General features: G+C 43.3%; 1 protein-coding gene across 11 annotated transcripts in view; it reads right to left on the bottom strand.

Annotated features, from left to right (window-relative positions):
- The window catches only part of specc1 (sperm antigen with calponin homology and coiled-coil domains 1), a 44,869-nt gene that overhangs the window by 23,422 nt on the left and 8,972 nt on the right, over positions 1–12,475 (bottom strand). For 10 of the 11 annotated variants that reach the window (XM_029174717.3, XM_029174715.2, XM_029174716.3 and 7 more), the window contains 2 exons: positions 12,174–12,347; positions 11,881–12,016 (listed from right to left, as the gene is read on the bottom strand). In XM_029174717.3, the coding sequence (XP_029030550.2) occupies positions 11,881–12,016; positions 12,174–12,326 (289 nt within the window). In that variant the 5' untranslated portion in view covers positions 12,327–12,347. Of the gene's footprint in view, positions 1–6,284; positions 6,715–11,880; positions 12,017–12,173; positions 12,348–12,475 lie in introns of those variants that run through there. The other variant, XM_029174720.3, reaches the window with a different exon arrangement.

Below are 12,475 nucleotides of genomic sequence, written 5' to 3'. Positions count from 1 at the left end.
ACAGACGGCCTGTGTGAGGAGATAGACTACGCATCACTCTGAGCGGCATGTGCACGCGCACACACAAAATCCACAAACAAGTGGCCTAGTTTAGACTGGAAATCCTATACTCTGTGGGTTCTGTAAGCACTCTGCCATTGATAGGCACTTTGCACAGACTATCCCTTCACTGAAGGAAAAAAAAAACAGCAACAGTGGCAGGAGCTGCCAACAGTGGCCCAAATTCTGGGGTACAGACTGTTTAACATTCCTAGAGGGGGCAGCTGTGGTAGAGAAATTGTGGTACTTTAAGTCGAGCCAAAGCACAAAAAACAGTGAAATACTTTAAATGTTCAGGAGCTCCGTCAGCTCTGCATCAAACAGAATCAGATTAGGCAGTCCAACCTGCCTGCACCGTGGAGGCACTGTCATTTAAAATCACACTAACAAACATTTACTGCTGGACCTGACAGAATGAACATAGCTTCGCACCCAAGAAATCACTGTGGTGTGGTCACTGTGGCCCTCAAAATTAATCATGCACACCAAATAGAAAGAGGAACACCCATGCCCATTTTATAGCCACATATTCTCATTATAGGTGGCAATAAAAAGACAGACAATATGAATGTTAGAGAAGATTTGATGTGATTAAAGTCAGTCCATTCCCATGAAGCTAAGGAAAGCCAGGACTAGGACTGTGGGACAGACCTTTCGTTGGCTGTACTTTTGTGTGTTTTCCTCCTGCTCGTGGCGAATAAAACCCAGATGGAGCACATGAACTCGCTCATCTTTCGATCGCCCACCTCTTTAACCATGACATCACCACAGCTGCTAAACGTGCACAGTCAAATGACACTAGTCTAAATGCCAGAAGTCAGCACATGTAGGGTCCTACAGAGTCCAGAGTAAAGAACACTGAAACTGACAAGCCTCTACCTTCCATCCACCGTCCTGTGTACGACTACAGGTGCAGGATGGGTTAAAAACTTAAACTGCTACAAAGTGATAAAAACACTATAATTCTGTAGACTGAGCCACTCTCCAAAAAAGAGAGGCATAATAAAAATTCCACAGTTGGTGAAATTGGTTATAAAAACAATATTAAACCAAGAGCAATATTTTGTCAACTCTGACACCAGCGAGTCTTAGCAATGAAACAATACCATCAGTTAGGCAACAGCTTCAGCAGCTCCAGAATGTAAATATAGTGTTAAGATTACACTCATCAAGGGTGATCATTAACCAACATTAAAACACAACTGTTCTAGAGGATAAAGACATAGAATAGACATAGAATAGACTCTTATGGTTTTCAGGTCATAGCTTTAACCATTTGACATGGAAATTATAAAAAGCATCCATTTGGGGCTAATGCACAACACATTACTGAGACACAATAATATGAGTGACTGCAAAAAGGATGTAATGCATGATGAAACATAATGAAAGCTGGGAGATAAGAAGAACAAGCACTTAGCTTGGTTCAACATTTTATGTGTACACAGAAAATCATCTCTACTGTGGGTAGGAAGGCGCAAATCCAAAGTAAAATAAAAATAGATCCATGGACGAGGTGGTTAAGAGTCAGCTCAGTTGTCTTCCATGTAGGCCGGCCCCGGTCCAGGGCCGTTTACTCTAAGAAGCACTAAATCTGGGAGAAGCTGTGGGACGGGCAGTTAAAGGGCTCACTGAGGAGCTTTCCCACTCCAGCAAGAAATAATTCCTTAGGCAGTCTGATGAGGGCAGCTCTTATTGATAGCAACTGTCAGTATTTTTATATTGTCACGGTATAATGAACTCAATTTTCTCATATAGTAAAATAATGTCATTGATATTTGGATTGTAAAAGAATTATTTGAAAACACACAGTAAGAGACTTGTTCTTTAATAAACTGTAGATTGCTGATATAAAACTGTTACATTACTAATTATCTAAATGAATTAAGCAGACCAACTTCCTGTAATTCAAAAGCGTTCCCTTTTTTCATGTGAAGTCAGCTCCCTTATCACAGTAATGCACTGTGCTAGCTCCTGTCTTTGTAATGAAGATAAGCTTTCAAATCACAGCAGGAGCCGTGTGGCTGGACACAGTCCAGCAGCAGCCATTTAACTGCGGCCGGCCTGCCAGCCAGCCCAGAGGTGACAGAGTGCATAATGAGCAAAGTGCACAGAGCCGTTCATTCACAGAACAGGAGGGTCATGGGTAAGGAGGCAGGATGAATTATTGGCCGCAGGTGGTCTAGTGTCAGACCGCCAGCCTCTAAAATGACACGCTGGCTTCATCAGCATCGCAAACAAGCTGTGGAGGGGGGACGACTTGCTGGCTCCACTCTGTCCTTGTAGGTTGCAGGAAATGTAGCGTGCATTTTTTCCAGACAGGTGGAAGTAGAAGTAGAGAGACAGAAAACCTGGTCGTGATTCTGGATTTCCTGTTGTCCATCTGACGGGGCATGAAATAGGTCAACAAGCGCCATCAGTGAGTCACTGACATTCCTTTCCTATTACTGCGAAGACAGAAAGCAGCGAGGCTCCATGAGTGCCACGCTGAATGAGCAGAGATTAGCTGCGATGGTACAGTGGACTGCTTTACAATAAGCCAATGTCCCAGGGAAAACCATGAAAGCACCCATGACCACAGAACGGCGGCCATTCTAATGGGATCAAGGAACAAATCAGGAAAAGGGAGTAGGAGCCACTCAAGTGACTCTTATTGCAGATGTTTTGATGTGATTTCAAACTAAGAATAATGTGGCAGTCACCTGTTAATTAAGAAAGTATGTACTAGATTTAAAAGTAAAGCTGTCTGAACAAACCTAGGGTCAGTCCACACAATCCCCTCTGTAAGCAGGAGTGTAGTAAAGCAGTGGACAGTCTGGGCTAATTGATGTCATTCTCTTGTCAGCACCATGTAGATCAATGAGGATGAAAACCGACCAGGCGAACATTCCAGCCTGCTTAAAAAAAAAAAAAGATGGTGTAAGCGTTGAGTGTTGAGTGTGTGCTGAAGAAGTGATGCCTTCTGCACAGCATAACATGTAGCTGGTGAGAACCAGGGGGGTCACTTTGCCCGAGCCTCGGACTCCAAACCTCTGTGTCCATATTCTGATCCACTTTCAGTAACTATTGGTCACTGCCTGCATACACCCAACAAAAACAGATGCTGTCATGTGTGCGCATGAACATGCTCTTTATGCTCCAAATGGAACATGTTCACATTTTCTGCTGAGCTACAGGTAGTGACACGCACGCACGCACGCACGCACGCACGCACGCACCTGTAGCCTGCTGAGCTACAGGTAGTGACACGCACGCACGCATGCACGCACGCACGCACGCACCTGTAGCCTGCTGAGCTACAGGTAGTGACACGCACGCACGCACGCACGCACGCACCTGTAGCCTGCTGAGCTACAGGTAGTGACACGCACGCACGCACGCACGCACGCACGCACGCACGCACGCACGCACGCACCTGTAGCCTGCTGAGCTACAGGTAGTGACACGCACGCACACACGCACACACGCGCACACGCGCACACGCACACACGCACGCACGCACGCACGCACGCACGCACGCACGCACACACACACACACACACACACACACACACACACACACACACACACACACACACACACACACACACACACACACACACACACACACACACACACACACGTTGTTTCTCTACCATAAATGACCGTTTTATGACCCAAGGCCTAAAGGCTATAATGAACCAACACTGCTGTCTGGGCACCAGTCTCCACTTACACAAACAGGACATTTCAACACAGCTCCCCTTACAAACACAAAGCCCTTCAGAATGGCCAGTTTTCTGTACAAACTGCCAACCGCCACGGAAAATATGAGCCACGCAACTTCCTCAGTGTCCCAGCTATCAGGAGCTGGACAGGCTGGCTTCCCTGTGCTAAATCCCTGCTCTACGTCAGTTTGCTCGGATATGCTGTTGAAATGGCACAGCGACCTACGCATTTCCACATTCCTTGGCTGCTTTTTCACGGTGGCTGCCTTGAATGGGAAGGTAACCACCAGGAACAATGAATCAGTGCTTCAGCAGACATTTCAGCAGACAGATAAGCGCCTACTGTACAATCAGTTCAGGGCTGTCTTGGTTGACAAATGTCAGCTGTATTTATTTAAAGAAAAGGGAAGGAACCTACTAGGAGCCTGATGCCTAGATGCCAGTTAACTGGACCTCCAATGAACTAAATAAGAACTGTAGATACTAATAAAATACTCACACAAGGACACAGACAGCTGTGTAGAAAGAACAATGTTTTTCAAATGACAAACCAAACATTACGCCTACGTTCAAGCAGTCAAATCAAATATCTGGAAAACCATGTGTCTGAAAATTCCCATATTTGACCATGTGGAAGTTTTAACAGCCTGTTTCACTTCACTATTCAAACATGTACTCACCCTCCTTTAACTGTGGGCTCCAATGGGTATGATTGACTGGATTATAGTCCTGAAAATAGCCCAGTGCTATTGGACTGTATTTTACTGACAGCATTATCAACAACAGACTGCGCTGCGCTAACCACAGCCCTCACGTCAGCCGCTCTCCGTGAGGAGACAGGAAGGCTTGGTGTAGTAGCCATCAGGATAGTTGGGTGCCGATAACGGCTCCTTATCACTGCACTACCACAGCTTACTCCTCCTTCGGCAGCTTCAGATAGAACGCCATCAATCACAAGCTCCTTCTGTTCCCATGTTTCTTTCACCAGTTCCCAAGTCAAAAGTGTTATTCCATCTTCAACGGTGGGAATAATCTAACTGCTGAGCGTTTCACTGTCTGGAACTCAATAAATAAAAAGGTTTTTTTAAAGCCTTCTTGGTCTCTATACATCTCTGATGTATAGCTTTATATCATAAGTAGGTGTCAAGACAAATCAATCCATTTATGATATTGATCAATTCTCATTAAAATCCTTCACTCAAATGAAGAGTGGCCTTATATAACAGGCCGATAAACATGGCTGGCTGCTTCATTCCATTAAGGAGATTCATGTGGGAGGTCGGACCAAGAAGCTTGGTGAGATGTGCAGCTCATAGTTCAAATACTTTTATAGCCTGAAGAATGTGATTGGTTATTATGGCAAACATTCTGCTTTGACCCATTTGATCCTTGAACCCACAAACCTCACACACCGCCCACAAATGTGTTCACAAATCTCACAATGATTTTGAACCTAGAAAAATATTAATCAAGCGGTAGCTACAGAATAATTGGAAAGATCAAGCATCTTTTGTTCCTAGCGTATGATGCAGCACTTGACAAATTACTGTTTAGTGTATTATGTACAGTATTATGTGGGCAGTGAGCGCTGTACGTGTGTGCAGGCCTGCAGAGAGGGAGCTGGGAGCTAATCTTTTCAAGCATGCAGCAGCTTGTTAACGTTGCCTTCCAATCTGAGCCTACTGTGCTCTATCTTCAAGCAACAGCTATGAAACGATGCTGTTCAAACAGCCACTGCTGATAAAAGACTCCACTGCATATTTGTGTCTTCCTGTCTGCTGCCCAAACCACCTGGCTTTGGTCTGTTTCTACTGGGCTGAAAAAACATGAAAATGTAATCACTTAACATCATAAAAATATGACATCACATTTTATGTGCATATAACAATGAGACTTGGACTCTACAGTAAGTCTCCTATTTTGAGTATAAGTAATATTCGCACACACAGATGTAGAAATATTAAAATGCAAATATTAATTTTGTTAAGTACATTCAAAGAGCTAACGACAACGTGAAGGAGCTTTGTTGACTTTGGAGGAGTGTGACAGCGCTGCAGAGCATAAGACTTTGAAATGGAAATCTCACGGAGGCGAAGTGAACTCTGGGCACTGGAGGGATGCGAGACTAATGATAGCATCTCCTCATACTGCGAGGCAAACCTCACTCAGCACTTTCCCACCTCTGACTTCCAACACACACACACACACACACACACACGTGCATATGCAGAGACAGAAGAATACAATACACCACACAATGTGATTAATGAAAGCAGAATGATGAACCTCTAACCTGTTTAAACAGCTTTTATACCTGCAGGGCATCTTACTCAGCCCGGTCCTTGTGCGCATCTTATTCATTACTATTTAGTCAGGACTTGTCTGACAGAGATACACTCAAACATGGCATAACAGGAGATTAGGCTCATCTCTGTTACAGCATAGTTAGTAAATGTAATCTTCTGTCTTTTAATAAACACAAAGACAGACACAGGGATAAGTGATGCGGGAAGAAACCACCACACAACAGAAGCAGACCTGACTCTGTTTCCTCCTGTCTCCCCGCCTGGTTCCCCATGTTGGTCTGCTCCGCGACTCCCACTCTCCGCACCGAGGCGGACTAATCCAAGAATCCGTGGCTGTGGGCTAGAGGTGGGTATGTGTATGCAAGTGTGACAGAGAGCTGGGGTCGTTGTCTCTGTTCGGCAGCAGTCAGTCACATATAGAAACCAGAAGCCATCAAAGTCTTCTTTCTTTCCTCCCCGGGTCTTTTTTTCTGCTGTCCACTCTTTCCCGGGACTCTGACGGTGAGTGTGTGCATGTGTGAGGAAGCAGGCTGAGTGTCAGGAAAAGGCTGTGAGGGTGTGCGGATGTGTGAGCGTGTGGGTGCCTACAGAGCAGTGACAGTATGTCATGCTGGTAGGCGGGCAGGCAGGCAGCGGCGTATACACTTCATTATGGCTGTGATGACTGGAATCAGCCCAGAGGAGGAGTGGCTAGTCAAGCCTCACTCACGCACACACGCACGCACGCACACACGCACGCACGCACGCACGCACGCACGCACACACACACACACACACGCACACACACACGCACACACTCTCACCAATACCAGTTGAACAATGGTGAGACGAGCTCTCTCACTGCATCACATGTTTTTGGCAGAAGGTGACAGAGCGTTTTCTTTTTAAAAAGAACTTAATTCGGGCTAATTTTCTTGAGTCACTAACACAATAAATGTTGGGCTGGAGATGAGAGGGCCACCGCTGGCTTACAGTTTTTTCCTTATATTATACTATATTTCCTACTGCACCTGCTGTGACAGTCCACACTTTGTAAAAGTGGCAATATATCCAGCAGAATTATATCTATTTATAATTACATTTGTAGCACAGTAGTGTTTTTTTCAGCCTCTGTGTATGACAATACAATTACACTGCACTACAGTAAATTATAGAGACTCTGTATCATGACATAGTGTGATACTGTGATTGGACTGTGAGGCTCCCTTAGCCAAATGCATAAATTAGCAGTAAACTGTATACCAGAAGCTAACATTCATCTTTACTGGATCATCAATTTTTTTAGTTCTACTTGACACAGATAAGCACTGATATTTTTAGTAGTACGAGCATTTCTGTTGCATAAACTCAGAGCTACTGGCTTATTTCCTTCATACTCAAAGCTGAAAAGACCGGAGAGTAATTAAAAAAAATCATCTGAATTAAAATGCAATGGGCTTTTACCACAAACCTTCTACTTTAGTGACAGCGGTAAGTCCGGTCCAATGTAACAGGCTTAGCTGTGAGGAAGGTATGTAAGGTTCTGCCCGTGTCAGGCTGGATTTGTAGCTCTTCAATGTAATACAGTACATGGCCTCTACCATGACTTTGATATACAAGAGAACTTTATTCTCAATGAACGAGTACAAAACTAAGGATACCTCATGAATGTTGCATAAACAAATGGTTGATTCTCCCCTTCCTTTCTTATTATTCTCCCTGCTCCTCATCTTAGAACACAGCATCCACTTTAGTAAACAAACATGCCTCTAATCTAGCTAAGAATGTTCTCCTCGCCACAGGACGTCCAGCTCTGTGTTTCCAACAGGGCTCTTTCAAAATCTGGCAGACTCTTTCTCTCTGGATCGCATCTTTGGGAGACTTGGGGGTTTCACAAGCTTCTCAATAAAGGAATCTCAGACTTCATGCCAAAACTGTGATCAAGAAACATAAAAAAGGGGCCAGGTGTGTTTATGTGTCAGCTGATGCCAACTTTTCAAATACAGTGATAATTATTTATGTATAGCTGAATTGATTACACTATGGTATAGAGTACTGCAATATGGACGACAAAAGGATAGGGCACAGGTGTATTTTTTTTATCTGTACATTAGCATGTACACTGTCTTATTGCTGCTGGTCTCTGTCTGTGTCTGTCATGGCTGAGTGCCTATGCACGCTGAGGCATCCCAGTGGACTGAGGCATGTTTGATTAATTCATTTGACAGATATGAGCTCAAGGACCATACTCCTCCTGCTCCCAAAAATCTGACACACCCAGGGACCGAGATGCTCATAGTAGAAGACACACGCACACACACACACATACACACACGCATGCAGTTTTCATCTAGTCATATTTTTGTGCCCTTGTGATCCTTTACCAAGACAGACAAGGTCAGCTGACATGTGCATCACACGGAAGTCACCAGACAATAAGAGAGAACTCTCTGGGTGATTCATCACTGAGCTCAAATCTCTCATGTACGGTAGCAGAAGCTTGATATTAATGAAAAGATTGTTCTGTGTTTGGATGATGGATGTGGAGAGTGGCACACTCAAACCATTGGTAATCATTCTTTGTGGCGAATAACGAAACATTACCTCTGTAGGTTGGACAGCATCACTGTTCTATTGTCTACTGTACTTGTACGTTGGCAGACAAAGCAGCATAGGCCATAACCAGTAAAAAAAGAAAATAAATAAATGCTGAAGCAGTGCAATCTGAAAGTCATTCAGCGATTCTAACAAACACAGGACTTGCTGAAGGACATGGACATGTATTTTAAGCTTAACTTTACTCATTGAAACATTTAACAATCAGCGTCAGAGCACTGACTAAACTGGGGTCATTGAAGTGTACATTTATAAACGTCTGCCTTAAAATCATCCACGGGCTTGTTATTTATAGAATAAGACAGCCTCATCTCCTTCTGTCTCTTCCCCTTGCATGCTCCACATGGGCTTCTTTTTCAAGTGAAAGCTTTACTGAATTATTGATTAGTTCTTTTAAATAAGTCATCAGGATAAGGCTGGGCTTTAACCCATTGTCTGACAGCTAGTAGAGCTGGTTCAGTGCCAACTGGGATTGGGACATGACTCCATTAGTAAAAATAACAGTTTTGACTCAGTATTATCACATGCTGTGAGGGCAGGCAAGGGTGGGGTCAGACTGTTAGCTAACCTTGTCAACCAGTATTACGTTTTTGTGTGTGCATACGGTTAACACTGCTGGCTCTTTTTAGCTACAATGATTGTAACCTACATTGTCTAAGACAACCTTGAAGACACATTGCTGAGTTCCACTTAATGCCTTTTTCCAAAAATGTCATGATGCAAATGTTTTTTTTTTCTATAAAAAAAAAAATCACTCCTCAGAAAGTTGTTTTCTTAAATTCTACTGTACATCACGAAATGCAGACAGTCAAGACACTCCCTCGGGTCGCAATCATGACTGAGCCTCTCAGATGACAATAGGAGGAGATTTCAAATTATAGAAAGTGCCTGGTTTGGATGCTGCAGCAGAGCTACCAGGTCAGACTTGGTAATTTAGTGAGAGCAGTGAGCTAAATGATTATCACCGCTCGCATGCACAACCATGACAGTTCCTTTAGGTGTCTGATCTGATTTTCCACTTGCATGTTAGCCTGCCATTTAAGACCAGTTTGACATGTCCATTTACTGTTATCCATCATAGGTACTGACAGGCCCAGGTGCATGTTGAGCAAAAGCTGCTGCTCCACTTTTTGATCTACATTTTGATTTATCTTGCACAGCTGACACATGGAATTGCATTGGAGAATATTTATTTTGGTATAAAGTATAATACATTACATAAATATGGCCACAAAATCTGCACACTGTAGAGGATTTTCCAAGAATCTCACTTGTTACCTCAAACAAATCACTATCAACATTTCTGTTCTGTTCGGTTCTGTATGGCCATATACAGTAAACCCAATGTGTACTACAATTACTATTTGTAGTTTCTCTGTTTATCTACTGTAGTAGCACACCTAGCTCAGACAAACTTACACTACATGATTTAGTGTTGTGAAATAACTACGGATTGCTTGGACTACAAATACCACAACAACGACGTGCTGTTTATGTACTGGAGACAGCCTGTTTGTTCCACACGTGGCTAACGATCATCACGCTTTGACGCAGATTAAACAATAGTGCCTGTCCGTCAGGCATCTCCACCCTTCCTTCACACGTAACAATACCTCCAGAATGTCACTAATTATCATTGGTGTGATTTTTAACCTGCCACTCCTCTAGAGCAGCCTTAAACAGGTCAACAATCTGCTCCTGAATAATGCAAACGATGGAAGCATCTAAGAGCTGAAATGCTGAGTGAACACAGAGGGTGATGACAAATGTATGGATTTTAAACCTCATACGGTGTGGTTTGTGACGATAAATGCACCTATTCCACACAATTATTGCCTATTTTGCTTACTCTATTATATTTTAAAATTGTATGGTCCAAGCCAGCTGCATTTTATTAAGACACAGTACGTGAGTAAAGAACATGGAACACACTGACTCACACAAATGTGCTTCCATACATTTACTTTATCCAATTTTTCGTTAAAAATTAAATGTGTACTCCAGATCTTCAGTGGAGTAAAATCCAGAGATTAATAATATAATCTTACATAATTTATGCATGGAAGAAGTACCAGTACCAGGCTACAGAAGCTTTGGGGCGCAAATACGGCAACAAAGTACTGTGAACTACACCAACACATCAGTACATCCTACCCACAAACATTTTAATACGCAAAATAACAAGGCACCAAATAACTCAGAAGCCCAATTTTCTCGCTCTTGCACTTGAAAGGAAAAATATGCCTTTTTCCCCTCATTTGTCATCCAAAACATATCCTGCTCTTCACATGGCTAAGCAGATGTCATCTGAGCAGCACACTATGAATGCATCCAGTGTTTCACTTTTTGAATTAGCCCCAAAGAAGCTTAGTCCTCTGCCACCTGCACCCACCAATGAAACCACCGGCTTAACAAGAAGAATGAGACAAGAAGCAGAGAAAAGGGGAAAGCAAGGCATCACTAAAGCTGCTAGTCACCGTCAGCAGCTGGAACCTTTAGTGATGTCCTGTGGCCCCCTAGTGGTGCCAAGTAGTAACACACATTCCTTGTTTCAACGTTAATAACTTGCTACAGTAAATGTAACACAACCTACAGAATAAAGAACATGTATGGTTTTGTCAACTGCAGCTTTTTATCCAGTGATGCTGACATTCAGCGTAAGATTGGAGCAATGAGAATAATTTAAGCCTTTACAGTTGGTGCAAATAAAAATTGTGTGCCCAAGCATCCAATAGTTAGTTATAAACCCTGGATGCCTGAAAATAGAGTAAAAACAGAATCTGTTACCATTTACTGCGCAAAGTAATTATTGCACTAATGAATTCAATTAATTAATCCTCTATTTCAATGCACTAAAATATTAAACTGTGTAAACTTCAGTAAGAACTAATAAAAAGGAGAAGACCTAAAACTGCTGACTGTGGAGCTCCTGACATACTTTTTCCACTTTTCACCAATTCTTCTGTGAGTTCTGACCTGCCTCTAGCACAGAGAGGGGAGGCCCTTAGCTCCACTAATGTCCATTGCCTCTCTAATATCTTTTACATTATAATATTTACTCACCCACCCTGATGTTTCTTGTGATAAACAATAATGATTTAAAGAGAAACAAAATTGGGGACACGGGCCTAGTTAAAAAAAAGTCAGTTCCACGGTCTACAAAAATGGCTGCTAGTTGACACAGTAGACCAGCAGTCTATCTTACTTTCATACTAAGATTTGTAGTTTCCTACCAGACAGGCTGCGAGGTCGGGCCTCAGCAAGGTCCGAAATGGCACCAGTTGTCACAGTCTTTTTCATCCGGGAGCCAGCGGCAGTGCTTCCAAGTGCAGGCTTAGTCAAGGCATCATCACTGCTGGCTCTTTTTAGCTGCAAACACATGTACTGTACTGTCAAAACCAATAACAGGGGCCTAGAATAATTATTATGCTTGTTGTAGATTACTATTGTCATGTCACTGAATTTACAGTCAAATCCCTTATGTAAGTCTATAAATATGAAACTAACATGGTAAGACTGCACTCACCCTGCTGAGGCGCTGGTCTGAAGCCAGCAGGCTGGAGGATCTGGAGGACTTAATGGCTGTAGAGGTGGTGGAGGTGGAAGAGGGGGCCAAGGAGGTCTGCTTCTGGAGTCCAGGTTTGGGCAGCCCCCCCTTGGTGGCGCCCGCTTTCATCATTGTTGAGTCAGTTGTCCACACCTGAGAAAATCAAGAAAGGAGAGGAACTGTAGAGCGGCTGGCAATCGTATAATGGCTCTCCAGATTATTCCCAAGAAATAAATATTGTATTCTCTACAGCGCAGCAACAGCAGCAGCACTTCCTGTTA

The sequence above is a fragment of the Betta splendens genome, chromosome 14 (assembly GCF_900634795.4).
Source record: "Betta splendens chromosome 14, fBetSpl5.4, whole genome shotgun sequence".
Lineage (NCBI taxonomy): Eukaryota > Metazoa > Chordata > Actinopteri > Anabantiformes > Osphronemidae > Betta > Betta splendens.
The sequence above is the reverse complement of the archived record's forward strand: the minus strand, read 5'-3'. Positions and strand labels throughout refer to the sequence as shown.